Raw genomic sequence first — 16,436 nt, 5'->3', positions numbered from 1 at the left:
TGGAGCAAGGATGGTAAATGGAGTTGGGCAAATCAACGACATGGCAACTGAACAATTTCTGAACTGAACAGGCTCAGAGACTGAGTGGTGTATTCCTGTCCTTATTGTTTTTTGTCACAGTGACAGAAACAATGATCAACTCACCTGTTGCTTCTGTGCAGGCTCACTCTGTAGAGAAATTATAAGGGCTTCACAAGCATTTGTACTCAGGGAAACTGTGTCACTTTCATTATTGAATGAAGTTACTTCAAAAACAGTGACTCACCTGATCCGTTTCCATACTGAAATTTACAGAGTCTCCATGCCACAAGCCTGCCAAAAAAGGACAAGTTTTCACATTAATCTCCTGTAGGAGATGTTGCTGAGACTACCAGGGTGATTTAAATTGTATAAACCAACTGCACCTTGCTTATCCTGGTGTGAAACTAAGTGTAAGAATAATGGAGGTTACTGCTATCACATTAATGTTTTCACCACTACTACTGTTGACATTGTTTGATTTAAAGATTTTTATAATGCAAAAATATTAAGGGATTTGGGACACAGGCAAATATATGAAGTTAGGTTGCAAATCCATCATGATTTCATTTAATGATAGAACAGGTTTGAGGGGCTAAATGGCCTCCTCCAGTTATGATGTTCCTTTCTGGGTTAATCAGAACAGTCTAGATGTACCTTGTGTTCCCCAGTTTACTCATCCTCGTTCCTGAAGGGTAACTTGATGGAGTATTGCTCCATGTGAGCAAGCAGCCCTCCCGTTATATTGACATTCTTCTTCCGTGATTTTTTTTTAAACTTCCTAGCTCACGAGCATTGCAGCCAAATTTAATGTTCAAACTGCTACCAGCTGACCCACCATAAATCAGGGATCAAATGTGGATCTATGTTAAATCTAATAGCTTGGCAGTTCAACACTAACTTAGCTTTTGGGGAAACACTAGCCCATGTGATACCGACGCAGGTGTATGGTTCACCCAAACTACCTGCAGCAGCCAATTTCACACATTTAATATTTAGAGTGATAGATTCTACACAGATTCCACTTGGCATGCTTTAATCACATGAATAGCGACTTTCAGTGTTATGATCCAGGTTGGTTGAAACCAATAACTGTGGCAGGGTTTGAAGGACCTGAGCAAAAAGCTTAGGCCTAATGTAACACTGAATTTATCTATTCCTTATGACAATGAATTGAATAGTTCAATCTAGATAGCTGGGAAACATATTTAATCAAAGGTAAGACTTCAGGGTTCCTCTGGGGTCTCTGACAGCTTTTTGAAGTACAGTGCATATTGAGACATTAAAGTAAAATTTCAGTCAGACTACTGAAAAACTGCACAGCCATTAAATGATAAAATATTAATTTTGATTTTAAAATTTGATGCGTATCTTGCCCTCCTTGATATTCATCAGCCTTAAATTTATCCGCTTCTTTAAATTGGAACTTAGCTTCTACGTTATTCATCTGAGACTAGAAGCAGAGGTTATAGTATTTAAGACATCAGATAAGTAGCTTAACTTTATTCTCAAAAATAGAGAAACAAGGATTATTATGCAGAGATAATAATTCCTAATATAGTCAAATGTTAGTGTTGTGAAGTTGGTATAGTACTTGTGGATTGGAAGGCAGGATGTTGGGATCTGATGTTTGTAAAATAATAGAGGGTAAGAGTGCATGGCCCCTTTAAAGTTAATGTATTTTTTTCTGTGCAGGTGCACAGACAGGTCCTGAAATTGAAACACTGTATGAAAAGACTGTTGCCATTTCCTTAGCAGGTACTATCTAAGGACATTTGTTAAATTTCTGCAGTGTGTCTTGTAGATGGGATACACTGCTGTTACAATTTGTTTGTGGATGTAGTGCCAATCAACCAGGCTACTTGCCCAAGCATCTTGAGTGTTGTTGGAATTATACCATTAAGGCAAAGTAGGGAATATTCATCATACTGCTGACTAGTACATTGTGGATGGTGGACAGGCTTGAGGAGTCAGGAGGAGAATTACTCACTACTGGATTCTTAGCCTTTGACTTGCTCTTATTGGCAAAGTATTTATAAGGCTTGTCACCACCTAGATGTTGACAATGGATGTTACAACAAAGGTAATGCAAATGAATGCCAAGGGGCAATGATTGGACTCTCTTGTTGAAGATGGTTAGTGTCTGCCACTTCACTGGCATGAATATTACATTCGTCCAAATCTGGAGATTCCTCAGGTCTTACTGCATTTGGGCATAGACTGTTCCGTACCTGAGGTGGATGGTGCTGAAAGTTGTGCAGTCTTCAGCAAACATCTCTACTTCTGACTTTATGATGGAGAGAAGGTCGTTGATGAAGCAGCTGAGATATTTCAGATCAGGATATTACCCCTAGTAAGTCTTGCAGAGACGACTGATGTTATACGATTGCAAAGTAAAATGATTATTCTTTCTTCGTTTCTAACAAAATATACAGCAAACCAAGCACGGCCAAAGTGAGTTTTTAAACCTCACACACCAGGATATTCTCATTCTTAGAGAGAGAGGGGTTTTACACTCTTCTGCTTGCCAGGTTTGCAAGTGGTATGTGCTGCAAAATTCTCTGGAATTTCAAATGGAGTTTTGGTTGGCAACAAGAAGCGGACTGGATTGTGGGCTAATGACCAATTACCAACGATAAAGATCTTCTGCCTGCCAACAACTGCATGATTGATTCTCAAGTAGCTGAACAGTTTGAGATAGTCAACAAGATGGATGGAGGTCTTCAGACCACCATCAACTTAGGAGCTCCCTCTCTGTTCTCCACAGCAAGCCCTATCAACAGAGGCACACAGCATAGAAACAGGCCTTCATCAACCATGTCTATGCCAGTAACGACTGTATTTCTCAGTTAGACCACTACACAGCTTCCACTGCTCCGAAGAAAACAAACCCAGCCTATCCAGTCTCTCCTTCTAACTGAGACTTTCCATCCCAGGCAACACTCTGGTGAATCTCCTCTGGACCTTCTCACGTCCTTCTGACAACCTGAAGAAAAGCAATTTACCTTTCACTGAGCAGTTGCTATAGGCTAATAAATCAGAGGTCTTTTAGTGGAATACCAGCCACCCTGTGTCTCTTGCAAACTCACTGGAAGCATTCAGAGAAGGTCAAGTAAAAAGCATCATTCTGGCCAGCACAAGAAATGTACAAATCATCTCAGCAATTGAGAACAGGAACTACTGAACTCCTTTCATAGTGATCCTTCCAACTATAACCCTCATGTTTCTTATCTGTTTCTGAGTGCACATGTGGGTGTGGTTTTATGTGTGAGTGCAAGAGAAAGTTTCCAAGGGGTTTAGAATTTTAACAGTTTATCTGTAGTTAGAGTGCAGATACATATAATGAATTGTTTTGTTGTTAAGAGTAGTAACCTAGTCTGTGCTTTCCATCAATCTGGGTCTGAAAATCAGGTAAATTGGGCAATCACTGTATATTTCTTAAACGTTTGTGATGACTCCACGAGTAGCAGAGCTTGATTCTGATCACAGAGTGGTGTGACAACATTTGTAACATTGTTATGTTTTGGATTAATTCTTTGAAGTTAAATTAAACACGTTGTGTGACCAGTCATGAAGTCTGTCTGACAGATAACCTGGTTGGTTTGAATTTTTAACAGATAAACGACCACAGATCCTTTACTGAGAAGGAGGTACAGAGTCTGTATATTTGGGAGATAATGGCAGCAGCCTGTGTGCTAACAATGGATGTCCAAAGTCCCGAGAAAGGACTGAGAATGCTGGGTTGTAAATAATTGTACTTCAAATTGTCCATTTACTTCCAAACTTGAGCTCTCAAGAAAATCTGGACACAACACCCACATGATTCATATTCTATAGAAATGGGCTTTGAGAGGAGAGGGGTTTCTAAGATACCCCTGAAAACACATAAATACAATTGACTGTCAGGATCCAGGTAGGGAGGGCACTATAGCTCCAGGACCCATGGTTCACTGTGCAGGAAATGTAACTGATAGCTCCCATTCAGACTGAAAGGATCATATTTATGGAGAGTTGAAACAGAGCTTCAAGGTTTGCCTCACGTTAGCTGGAGGAAGAGATAGTAGGAACTGCAGATGCTGGAGAATCTGAGATAACAAGGTGTAGAGCTGGATGAACACAGCAGGCCAAGTATCAGAGGAGCAGCTTTCCTGCTCCTCTGATGCTGCTTGGCCTGCTGTGTTCATCCAGCTCTACACCTCGTTATCTCTTTAGTTGGAGGAAGATGTTTGCAGGTAAACTCATTGAGAATGACAGTTCTGGAGCTTAAAGCTTCCATGCTGGGAAAGGAAAAGAAATATACTCGCAGGAGCCAAGAACCATTTTGGATTAATTTGGGGATAACTGAATTTCTAGTTAAAGCATAGTATAACAGATACCTCGTAACGGGATTTTTCAGTATTGTCAAACATTCTGTCCTATAGCTTTACATATAAATTGCCTGCAAAATGAATGGTTAGTTATAGTATTTTTGGTTTGTTGCAGTAAACATCGCAGAGTCATAGAGTCATACAGCATGGAAACAGACCCTTTGATCCAAACAGTCCATGTTGAACATAATCCCAAACTAAACTAGTCCCACCTGCCTGCTTCTGGCCCATATCCCTCCAACTGTTTCCTATTCATACGCTTATCCAAATATCTTTTAAACGTTGTAATCGCATCTGCATCCATCATTTAACAAATGAAATCATGTCATTTTTACAACTATTAACTATTTTCAAAGTTATAATTCTCTTCAGGAATGGTAACATTATCCAGACAGCACAAATTCTAACCAAACTGCTCAGAGATGTTTTTACACAAGTCTGGAGAAGGGTGGGACAAACCTAGGTCCCCAGGCTCAAAGGTAGGGACATACCACTGTGCCACAAGAGCCTTAATGCAGGTGTTTACATGTGAGTACTGAAATAAGGTTTGCAGATGAGAGATAATGGGAACTGCAGATGCGGGAGAATTCCAAGACAATAAAATGTGAGGCTGGATGAACACAACAGGCCCAGCAGCATCTCAGGAGCACAAAAGCTGACGTTTCGGGCCTAGACCCTTCATCAGACATTTGTCTGTTTGTGGGGAATAGGTTACGGTGAATGGGTGAGGGAAGTAGAGAGATAGAGTGAACAAAAATACAGGAATTAAAATGGATACGTAGTGTGGAAGGGGCGAGAGAACACCTCAAGGAGGATGTCAAAACTCCAGAGATTATTCTTTGACCGTGTTTTATTTTAAACGTCACAAAGGGCATTTACGATTTTAACAATGAAATACACTGTGAAGTAAAACAAACCTGAACATCGCCCCCACGGTAAATAACGTGGCAGCGTGTTTATTTATTACCTTTGTTTTCAACTTTAAACACGCGGAGGTTACAAAATGTAACATTCAAATAATCACCATCGGAAATATATTTAACTAACTTTCACAACTCGTACATTTTATCCACTAAGACATGAAAACCATTACTTTCACTTTCGTTTCATTGGCAAGCAAGTCGAAATCATCATCGCTTGCTGACATCCGTACCCCAAAATTAAAATTTCCTCCCTCAATGCAGAACATAGGATCACACACCAACACCTCCACCCCAATGAAAAAAAAGTTAATTGCCTCTTTTAACTTTCGCCTAGGTTTTGCGGTGTTTACTGAATGAAAGGTACTAACTGCCTTTTTTTTTGCCAAACTTTTCATTATTCATGAGTCGAGGAGAAAGAGGCGGGGAGACCCCAAGATCTTACCATGAAATCAGCCCATAGAGCAGGGAAGAGAAGGAGCTCTGGTCACTTCCGACTTCCAGCCTGACATCACCCGTCGTACGGGAACCCGAAACTTAGCTGCGCTGCAGTACGGTGACAAGTATCCGAGAGCGCAAAGTGAAAGGCCAGAAGGTGGCTGGAGATTTAAATCTAGATGTCCTCTCAGTGCCCAGCATACTATTTCATGCACGCGTTACTGATGTCACCCCCATCTCTGTAACCTGTGATAATGATTTCTCACAGCCCCTGCAAGGCCACTTCTTCTGTTTAAAGGTACGAAGAATAAGTAGAGGTTTGTCGGGTCAGAACCAAAGGATTTCAGTTCAGATTATTAGGAAAAGAACCAAAGAAGACATGAAAGACAGCGGAGGAGGCCATTCAGCCCCTCACGCCCGCTCCACTATTCTAGATCATATCTGATCATCATCTCAGCTCCATTTTGTCATGTTATCCCCAATGATCCCACGATTCCATTAATAATTTGCAATCTGTCAAATTCTGTCTTGAACACACACTCAAAGACTGAGCTGCCATAGTGCATGGTGAAGAAATTCCTCACCTCAGCCTTAAATGATTTCCCCTTATTTTGAAGCTGTGTTTACTGGTTCTAAATGTCCCACCCAAGACAACCAGCATGTACACCGTCTAGCTCCTTAAGAACTTTATAACGTTCAATAACATCACCTCTCATTCGTCCAAACTCCAGCTAATACAGGCTCAGCGACCTCAGTCTCTTCCTCATGGCACAAACTAGCCCTCCCAGGAATTAGACTGGTGACCCTTTATTATATTAACTCTATGGAAACAGTCAGCCATTGAGCGTCCCCAAACATGTCTTACCTGGCTGATGTCAGTATATCCTGCTGAAGTTCCACATCCTTCCACACCTTTGGGCGGTATAGATTTGTCAATTTCACATTTAATTTTTTAAAAATCTAATTCATTACTATTTATCAAGGAAGAAGCTGTTTGGTGGAACAAGTAGCTAGGAGTACACTACCTGACAGGATATAATTTCAATGGTAGAAATTTAAGAAACTAGAATAAATATTTCAAGTAGAAAATATGCAGGGGTAAGCAGAGAGAAAGGCACTGCAATTGGACTGAGTTTATCTAAAAAGAAACCTATGCAGACTCAAAAGGGCCAAATGACTTTCTTCTGTACTGTACTATTCTAGCATTAACTGAACTAAATATCCCACTTGCTTCAAAAATGCTGGGTACATTTTCTAGCTTGCTTTGGTATGAATTATTTCATACATCTCATCAATATGAATGACGACTATAATCATTCAATAAAGGACTTTCAAAATGGTATTATCATCTAATACTAAGTCACCTATATCAAACCCAAGTCACTCACTCTCCAGTGTGGGAAATATATCACTGTTCCTTCAGTGCTGCTGGATCAAAATCCTGGAACTTCCTCCTTAAAGGCACTGTGTGTCTGCCAACAACAAATGGCCTGCAGTAGTTCAAGAAGACAGCTCACCTCTACCTTCTCAAGGGCAAATAGGGATGGACAACAAATGCTGGACCAGCCAGCAATGCCTACATCCCTGAGTGAGTAATGAAACCTTGTAAGGACATGGTTGACTGGGTGGCAGTGATCTCCAGGCCCCCTTACTGTGGAAACTCAGACAACCTACAGCAGGTACCACAAAGATCTGAAGAAATAACCCTTATGCATGGCAATGTCTGACAAGTTGACTCTGACCCACTGTGATCCAATGTTTCTCATACTCCACACACTTACTGCATGTTGTTACTCTGGATCACACAGGTGGCCACCCACTCCCACATTCTCAGGCTGCATTGTGTTCTGCCATCTCAGTTGTGTTGGATTTAAATAATTAAGCTCCAAGCTTAGAAGTGCCCCTTGACAACAGTTTATAATTATTTTAAAGTTTAACAAGTTAAGCTATACATTTAATACGGGTATCTCCTCAGTGTTGTTTTAAAGTTACTGACCCTATTTAGTGATTAAATCTCAAAACTTACAAGCACTGAGTTACTAACCTAATTAATACCTTTGAACATTCACCAGCTACAGGAGGTTGAAGAAAAATATATAAAAATCACTACTTCTTTCCTCACCTGCACCAAATCCTAGGTTCAGTTTCAATCCTTTTTGCATTGAAGACCTTGTCATCTCCAGTTAGTGCTCCTAGCTCTTGTCTTTTATGCTTCAGTCTTAAAATAGCACAAGAAGCACAAATGGGTAAGTCACTGGATTCAAAATGTTAACTGTGTTCACTCCACAGATGAGGCCAGATCTGCTGAGTTTCTCCAGCAACTAGTTTTAGCATGGGGAATTCTCGATTAGCACGGTGACTCAATGGTTAGTACTGCTCCGTGACAGAACCAGATACCCAGGTTTGCAGCCTTGGGCGACTGTGTGGAGTTGACATGCTCTTCCCAGGACAATGCAGATTTCCACCAGGTGCTCCCGTTTCCACCCACTGTCCAAAAATGTATAGATTAGATGGATTTGCCCTTGCTAAATTGCCCTGCAGTGTCTCGCATTGTGCGTGCTAGTTGTGTAAGCCATGGCAAATGCAAGGTTAGAGGGATTGAGTAAGGATCTGGGTGGGTGTGCTCTGTGGACAGTTGGTGCAGACTTGATAGGTTGAATGGCCTCTTTCCAAATGGTAGGGGTTCTATGGTTCAACATCACGATCATAGTGAGTAACTAGCTGATTGCAACAGACAATTAAAAACACAAGATGTTCAGGAATTTTACTCAGAAGGGCAGTAGGTAAATGTAACAATGGAACCTGTTAGAATTTATTACACTGGTATTCCATTTCCAATGTGTCAGAATCACAAAGATCTACAGCACATTAAAAAAGGCCCTTCAGCCCGTTGCATCCATGGCAGTTAAAAACCACCAGCTATTCATGTTTTCCAGCACTTAGCCCATAACCTTGTATGCCTTGGCATCTCAAGTGCACATTTAAATGCTTCTTAAATATTATGAAGGTTTCTGCCTTCTACCAGCCTAACAGGCAGCAAGTTCCAGATTTTCACGACCCATTGGGTGAATGTTCTTTCTCTCAGGAAACAGGAGCACTACGTATAAGTACTGCAATTTCAGTTTAAGATTACTTCATTAAGTCAATTAACAACTTTCCATGAAATCTTGATAGAAAGCAGCACTGGTATTGAAAAATAAGAATGTGCCACATAAGACCAGGTTAAACAAATATACATCAATCAACAGCAGGTCACAATAACTTTCAACTAGTTTAGGTTTTTGAAAACAGTCATACTTAAATCAGATTAATCTAGAAAAGTATGTTGAGTGGATGGTGGCCATTTATAGAATCATAGAATGGTGACAGTGCAGGTCATTCAATCCCCTTCCATGTCCATTCTCAAGGGCAAGTTTGCATGTGCTACTCCAACTTTGCCCTGTGATGCTGCAAGTTTATTTTTCTTTTCAGATGAAGACCACAAGTCCTTCTGAATGCTACAAGTGAATTGGGATCAAACACACGGACAGTATATATTCCAGATCCTATCTACTTCCTGCACAATTTTATTTTAGCTCCTATTGTTTGTTTTGCCAATTAACTTCATCCTCAGGCTTTGATACTTACAGTTCCTTCCCATTGCCCCTATCTGGACCACTCACCAGGTTGTGGCAGCGATTGCATCCCTGTTGGCCACAAGTTCAGGTTTAACTCCCCTCTGTCAAGGAAATGTGTCACGTTTGAACAAGTTGATTCCAATAAATCAGTTTGAAGGTTTTAATTGGTTAATACGTATATGTAAATTCCCAAATTCCTTTCAGAGAACAAATAAAAAGTTTTATCAGTATAAAGAGGAGGTGACATTTTAGGTCAGAAAATGCATGTTAGGCATGAGGCCTTGATGCACTGATTGTGCTTTAATTTGAAGTCAGACTGACTATTTCTAAAGTAGGAATTTATAAAACCCAACATGGACTGACTGTCTATCTATAAATCATGCTCTTTTCGAACCAAGTATTGTTTGGCTTTCTGCAATCTCAATTACACTCGTAGTTGCCCAAACAGATTAAAGGCGGTAGCTACAGAATTTGTGGATAATTCTTAAAAACAAATCAGTCGTACTATTTTCCCCTCCATTTATTTTTCTCCAAGAAGGAAAGTGTTTTTAAAAAATCTAAAATATCACTGTCTTTAATTACAGCCTTCTAATTAATACTTACTTGTTAGCCTAAAAATAAGAAAAGTCCACAGTTCTTATGGTGCAGTGGTAATGCCCCATCTCTGAGCCAGGAGGCTTGGGTTAAAATGCCACCTATTCTGGAGGTGTGCAACATTATCTTTGAATAGACTGATTTAAATGGACAAAGGTAGACTATGCTTTTACAATGTGCACATTTATGACACATACAGAACAATATTGAAAATGTCAATGCAACAAAATTTTGACAAAGTAAGTTAATGACTCCATCAATACTCAATATTTTACATGAATATTTATTTATATTGAAATACAACTTAGAATCGGAGCTTCTGGAAGAACCATTTATTCTTTCCTGTCTTGTACCTGCAGAAAAACAAAGTTGCACATGGTTAACTTCTCAAAGGGACAGCTTGGTGTTATTGTTCTAAAAAGGGTAATCCATAAATAATTAGAAGTAATCCCAGAACAGCCAGAGATATCTTAAATAGACCTTAGGTAAACTTCCCTATTTGGTGCAAACGATTACAAAAGTTGGTAGATGTAACAAAGAAATTAGAAGGTCAGCAATAGACAGAAGTGATTTTGAAGGTGAACAATACGTTAACTACAAAAAAAAAACATGACAATCTAAACACAGGAAACTTGCAAAGTATAATTTACTGCAGTCTACATGCTTAGGAAAGTCTTTCACATAGGTGAGGTTAGAGTATCAATTATGACACATTTAACAATAATAATCTCTTAACATGTCACTTGTCTGTTGGTCAACAACCTTACTTTTAAACAGATCTTTTATTTTATAGAACAATCAATAAGTATATTCATAGCCATCTTGATGGACTTATACAAATCTTTCATGAAGAATAATTAGCTTTAACAATTGTTTTGATCATAACACTTATCTTCAAAGCAGGGTACATGCGAGTAAAATGGACAAGGCCCAAGCACAAAGTTCCATCAGTCTTCTTTTGGAAAAGAAAAAGTTTTTTCTAAAATGTTTCCTGTCTTATTTGATCCATATTTGATTCCTACCTTTCTTCAAATTTTACTTTGGCCTCCCTCCTGGCTTTACGCTTCAAAGCAGGATCCCTGAAAACATCCTTATTCACAACGGTCTTATCCAGGGGAATGTCAACAGAATATCTAGAAAGAGAGAAAACTTAAGGCTAACAAAGGAAAAAGGACTACATTTATGACAATGCCACCTCTAGGCAAATCTTTGCAGTCTGCAAGGCAAGGGGTGCGGCCATCAAAATCTGGTGCACATGACTGTGTCAATTTTACCAATACTCATTACTAACAGGAAACAAGTAACCAGAGAGTAATTTTTTTTACATTAAGGTCTGGGAAAGCTCAGAAGTGGTTGTTATCAGTTGCTAAATTTTAAAAAACCTGGTCTCCGTACAGGTGCAGTGCAATGTCATTTGACAATTAATTGGCCTTTATTCATTGAACACTAAGAACTCTCGCACCAAGAGAAGTTTACAGATGGATTATAACTGCTTGACTTTTCTCAGACTTTCTAACCAGTTTCATATTATTGCTGGCATGACATTATGGTTACACAACTGCAGACATGCAGATGGATCATGATGGCCACTTTTGAGACAGGAACCATTTTGGTTCACTAATGCCCTTTAGAGAAGCAAACGTTCCAGATAAACGAGAGTGGTATCAACATCCCATGACTAAGAATCCAGAGAAGCCATGGCAGTGGCAGGGATGTTAAAAATGGCTCCAGTGCTCTTGGGATAGGGTAAGGAAAAGTTGCCAGTCTTACCAGTATGTAGGGCTGCTCTTTCAGAGAGAGATGACTGATTGTGTCTGAACCCGAGAGTCACCCGGCCTCAGGCAAGTGGAGAACTGAAAAACAGGGTCCCTCCTGGTAACATCAGATACTGCGGTAATTAAACCCATGCTGTTGGCATCACAAGCCAGCCATTGGTTTTGAATAACCAGCATCATAATCCCAACAGCAAATTAAAATAACAGGCCAATACTGCTTCCTCAGTGCAAGTGGATTGAATAATAAAGGTTACCTCATTGGTACTGCTCACAATACACAGCAGGAAAAAAAAGTGCAAAAATTTCCCAGGACAGTAAATTCAGTTCAATTAGCTCAAAGACAAAAGCAATTTGATTTTGAGTGGAAAAAAAATGGAAATCTATAAGCCAAAAATAACCAAGAGCCGAGCACACCACATTATAGGTGCGGAATGTGAGGCTGGATGAACACAGCAGGCCCAGCAGCATCTCAGGAGCACAAAAGCTGACGTTTCGGGCCTAGACCCTTCATCAGGCCCTCTGATGACGGGGCTAGGCCCGAAACGTCAGCTTTTGTGCTCCTGAGATGCTGCTGGGCCTGCTGTGTTCATCCAGCCTCACGTTTCATTATCCTGGATTCTCCAGCATCTGCAGTTCCCATTATCACATTATAGGTGGGATTTGTTCTGGAGGCTAGAGAATGGCTTCCCAAAAGTGATGCAACTATCCAACGAAGCAAAGCTGCCAACGGGCTGCACCGTCTTCCCCTCCCCGACCCCCAGGTGTACTAGGTCTCCTCACCTCATCCTTACTCTCATGTGCCTTCTTTCCCTGTCCATCCTTGCTCACTGAGGTATCACTATTTACAAGACTTGGAGATTTCCCTACAACTTATGTAGGGTATCAAAATTTCCAAAAAATTTCCCAAACACCCAAGCCATGACCTCCAAGACCACCACCTGTGGCTCCAAATCAATCTAGATCAGAGATTCTGACCGGCAAGCTTCTGTTCTACCAGATTAAATGGAAAAAGTCTCATCCCAGAAACTGTGTCAACAATCCTAGAGAAACTAGTAAAGGTTATTGAAATAAGAGTGTGCCAATTTATACCAAATATCTGGTTCAGAATCAAGTTAGGTCCCAGTCAAGAAATGCTTTGCCAACTTCAATACCTACAAGATACCTGAAATTAAATTCTTATTCAGAACATCTTCAACTTTGAAGGCTACATTTGCAAAAAAACAAATGTCTATTATGTTTACTACATGACCTAAGTGCTTGAAGCAAAAAGCATTTCATAACCGCAGCAGTAAAGTAAAATTGGTCAGTGACATTTTGGGTGCTTTGTTACGCCTAATATTTGATCAAATCCATTTTTCAGCTTTTTATTAAAATCGTGAAAAACTGTCACAACATTTCACACCATCAAACCACATCTAATTAGGTACTCAAAACTCAACTTCATTGAAGTGGATGGATTTTTTATACAAACTGCACTCTCCGTTGAAAACATGTTGTCTACCCATTGAAGCAAACAAAAAAAATTACTGGAGAGACTCAGCAAGCCTGGAATTTGCATTTAAGCTCTCAACATCACATTGCATATTAAAATTGCTTAACTCAAGTTTGAAGACTTAGAACCTGTGCCTCTCCTCCATCGCATCATGTTCTCTGTATTACGCCTGGGGTTAAATGCAGTATTTTGGTGAGTTGGAATTTCTCAGCTCACATCCTGCAAACTGACCATAAGTCATGGGAGCAGAATTAGGCCATTTGGCCCATTGAATCTGTTCTGCCATTGAATCATTGTTGACATGTTTTTCACCTTCATTCTCCGGCCTTCTCCCCATAACCTTTTAACGCCTTACTAATTAAGAACCTACCTCTCTCTGCCCTAAAGACACTAAATGACTTAGCCATCACAACTTTCTAAGACAATGAGTCCATAGATTCACCACACATTGGTTGAAGAAATCCCTCATCTCAGTTCTAACGGGTTGCTCATTCACTGAGACTGTGCCCCTGGGCCCTAGTCTCTCCTACCTGCAGAAACATCTTCAAGTCCACTCTATCCAGGCCTCTCAATACTCAAGTTGGAATGAGACTCACCCTCTTGTCCTTTTAAAACACCATTCAGCACAGACCCAGAGTCCTCAACCACTACTTCTAAGACAAACCCTTCATTCTTGTGAACTTCCTCTAGATCCCATCCAAGGCTAGCACATCCTTCCTTAGGATGGGGCCCAAACTACTCAACATTCCGATGCGGTCTGACAAGAGGCTAATACAGCCTCAAGCAGCTCATCCTTGCTTTTATATTCTAGCTTCTCAAAATGAAGCACTCAAGCTCTCAACATAACACTGTTAAATGGTAAATACATTTTTATAAAGGTGTCATATAAAATTCATCACATAAGTAGGTCACATACTAGTGGATTTTCCACATTGGAATTGGGAAGGAACACAAATAAAGATCTAGAAAACTCTCAGGACATTACATTAGGGAGCTTTTAGGATTAAAATGCAATCCCAGAGCCTGACAGTTTGCCAACCAAAATTTAAAGTGACATACTTCTGAAATTCTAGCACTAAAGACAGTTCTAAACATATGACTGCAGCAGCAATTGAACTCAATTTCCACAGTGATGCATGTTCTAATTCTTACCTGGTTGGCATCAGATGGTTGTAGTTGTATACTTTCACAAAGGATTTGATCTTGGACCGCTTGGCCACCTTCTTCTTGCCCATTTTGGCAGTGACCTTACGTGGGTAACGATCTATACCAGCAACAAGAGCATGACTGTAAGGTCTGTCAGAGGTACCATCATCGATGTTCTAAAAGGTAAAGCATAATATTTAAATTCGAGTTAGCTCAAAGTCCATCAGCAAAAATCTGCTTCCTGATTCATTAGATCAAGTCCAACCTTTGGTTGTGGTCCACCTTCTTGGCATTGAGCGTTGCCAATATCATCCTCACCTGTCCCAATGAAGCCAGTTCAGCTTCATTCAGTTCTCCTCCTGCAGCCACTTAATTAGAACTCTTGGGCCTAAAGCTCACCTTCATGGCCCACCACTTACAAATCTATGTATAGGCAAAGCAGATACATGGCAGACAAAACAGACACAGACATTTCAAGGTCCTTGATTCCCCAAATGTTGCTGTTCAAGTCCAAATTTCTCTGATTTTAACTGTGACCATCAGAGCCCCCCTCTTTCCTTCCCATTAAAAGACACCAGTTAGTAGCCAATACGTGGTAGATCTGGAGATAATTTGCTACAAGTTGCCAGATCAAGTACACATCCTTACAAAATATCTCTCAATACATTGCAACCAGCTGTAACTCAAAAATAGATTAATCCTGCAGTTGAGTAAGCATGCAGAAATTGCAGCCTCATTATTAAAAGCACTATTTATGGTATTTCATTAACAACCACCATCACAAATACTGTACCTTTACGATGACACCTTTGCGCCCTGCATAGCGTCCGGCTAGCACAAGAACCACCTTCCCAGGTTTCATAAACTTCCCCATTTCTGTAAAGACAAGAGTGTTGCACATAAATGGCCAGCACAACAAAATATCCACTCTTCCAAGAGGCACAGAAAGTGCTCCCAGTCAGGTGATCAAGGCTCACCCTGCAGCAAGGAGATTTAGCCAGAAATTCATTTCATTGTGCATAATGCATCCTGGGGCTGAGGGCCTCGCTGGTTCTGATTTCGCCCATGCTGCAAATTTTCGGTGATTCTTTTGCCTGGAATCATTTCCGGTTAGTGCTAAGGGGGCTGGCATGAGTTACATTTACTTCCTTCCAATGATCTGATTGCAATGCTGGATTCTGTCAAAGCCCCAGTGGCGGATGAGCCCCGATTGCAAAAGGCACACATTTCTCCGCACAAGGGGAGGTTTAAATAGAAATGCAGGCGGCTGAGGGTATCCCTGCCGTGAAAAGCGTGCGTTTTACTGCACAGGGAGAAAGGGGCAAAGCGGGAGACTGAGGGAAGGCCTAATCAACCTCCCTCCTCCACCGGCGGCCTAACCGGGGCACCGACACCACAAATAGCGCGCCCGCTGTCCAAAGGAGGACCGCTGGATTGACGAGGGGCCGGGATGGAAATGGCGCGGTGCGTCCCGATGGCGGATGAACAAGGATTGTAATCGCATCATTCACCGGCTCCGCCGCTCGCTGGTCAATGGCTGTCACCCGCCGGAAAGGAAGTACCGCCGCTCACTCTGACCTTTGACCGCACTCCGCTCCGCCCACTTAACGCCACTTCCGCTCTCTAGCAACCGCCTCGAAGCTGCAGCCGAGTCATATAATCAGAACTTTCTTCCGAAGGTGGATCACTGTATTCCACTTCTAACTAACTCTGATTTCTCTCCACTAACCTACTGAGGGTCTCCAGCAATTTCTGTTTCGTTTGCGTCAGATTTCCAGCATCCACAAGGTCCCAACGCGGGGGTCAGAGCCTCGAGACCAACGTCTTGAAATGGAGTAAGACGGCCGTAGTCTTAAATTCTCTCATTAAAAAGAATTACTTTCAAATTTTATATTATAAAATACTTTTATTTATTTAATTTATTGTAATGATTTATTACGTTTGAAGGTCTGTGATGCTGAATTACAGCATTTCAAGACACTTTACAGAACATTATCAAATTACATCTTTTCACTAAACAGCAAAATGACACACAACAAAAAGCACCTTTAATACAGAAAAACATCCCA

The 16,436-nt window shown here is 40.8% G+C and overlaps 2 protein-coding genes across 4 annotated transcripts in view; both read right to left on the bottom strand.

Annotated features, from left to right (window-relative positions):
* Positions 1 to 5,892, bottom strand: part of ifi35 (interferon-induced protein 35) — a 29,513-nt gene extending 23,621 nt beyond the window's left edge. Inside the window, exons 1-2 of one of the 3 annotated variants that reach the window (XM_059638735.1) lie at positions 5,751 to 5,892; positions 266 to 312 (exon numbers count right to left, since the gene is read on the bottom strand). In XM_059638735.1, coding sequence (XP_059494718.1) covers positions 266 to 280 — 15 coding nt within the window. In that variant the 5' untranslated portion in view covers positions 281 to 312; positions 5,751 to 5,892. Of the gene's footprint in view, positions 1 to 265; positions 313 to 5,352; positions 5,483 to 5,750 lie in introns of those variants that run through there. The other 2 variants (XM_048560852.2, XM_048560853.2) reach the window with 2 other exon arrangements.
* Positions 5,893 to 10,221: 4,329 nt separating this feature from the next.
* On the bottom strand, positions 10,222 to 15,966 carry rpl27 (ribosomal protein L27). Its single transcript, XM_048560873.1, has 5 exons — positions 15,879 to 15,966; positions 15,161 to 15,243; positions 14,374 to 14,543; positions 10,977 to 11,087; positions 10,222 to 10,307 (listed from the first exon to the last, which is right to left on the bottom strand). The coding sequence occupies exons 2-5, from the start codon at positions 15,239 to 15,241 to the stop codon at positions 10,259 to 10,261; spliced, it is 411 nt and encodes a 136-aa protein (XP_048416830.1). The 5' UTR covers positions 15,242 to 15,243; positions 15,879 to 15,966; the 3' UTR covers positions 10,222 to 10,258.
* Between the last annotated feature and the right edge of the window lie 470 nt (positions 15,967 to 16,436).

This window comes from Stegostoma tigrinum, chromosome 31 (genome assembly GCF_030684315.1).
Source record: "Stegostoma tigrinum isolate sSteTig4 chromosome 31, sSteTig4.hap1, whole genome shotgun sequence".
NCBI lineage: Eukaryota > Metazoa > Chordata > Chondrichthyes > Orectolobiformes > Stegostomatidae > Stegostoma > Stegostoma tigrinum.
Note: the sequence above shows the minus strand (reverse complement) of the source record. Positions and strands in the feature narration are given on the sequence as shown.

Coding starts and splice junctions, on each gene's coding strand:
- rpl27 (XM_048560873.1), bottom strand. CDS start 15,241: ATGGGGAAGTTTATGAAACCTGGGAAGGTGGTTCTTGTGCTAGCCGGA. Junction 14,544..15,160: donor GCAAAGGTGTCATCGTAAAG/GTACAGTATTTG, acceptor TTTACCTTTTAG/AACATCGATGATGGTACCTC. Junction 10,308..10,976: donor AAAGTAAAATTTGAAGAAAG/GTAGGAATCAAA, acceptor GTTTTTCTGCAG/GTACAAGACAGGAAAGAATA.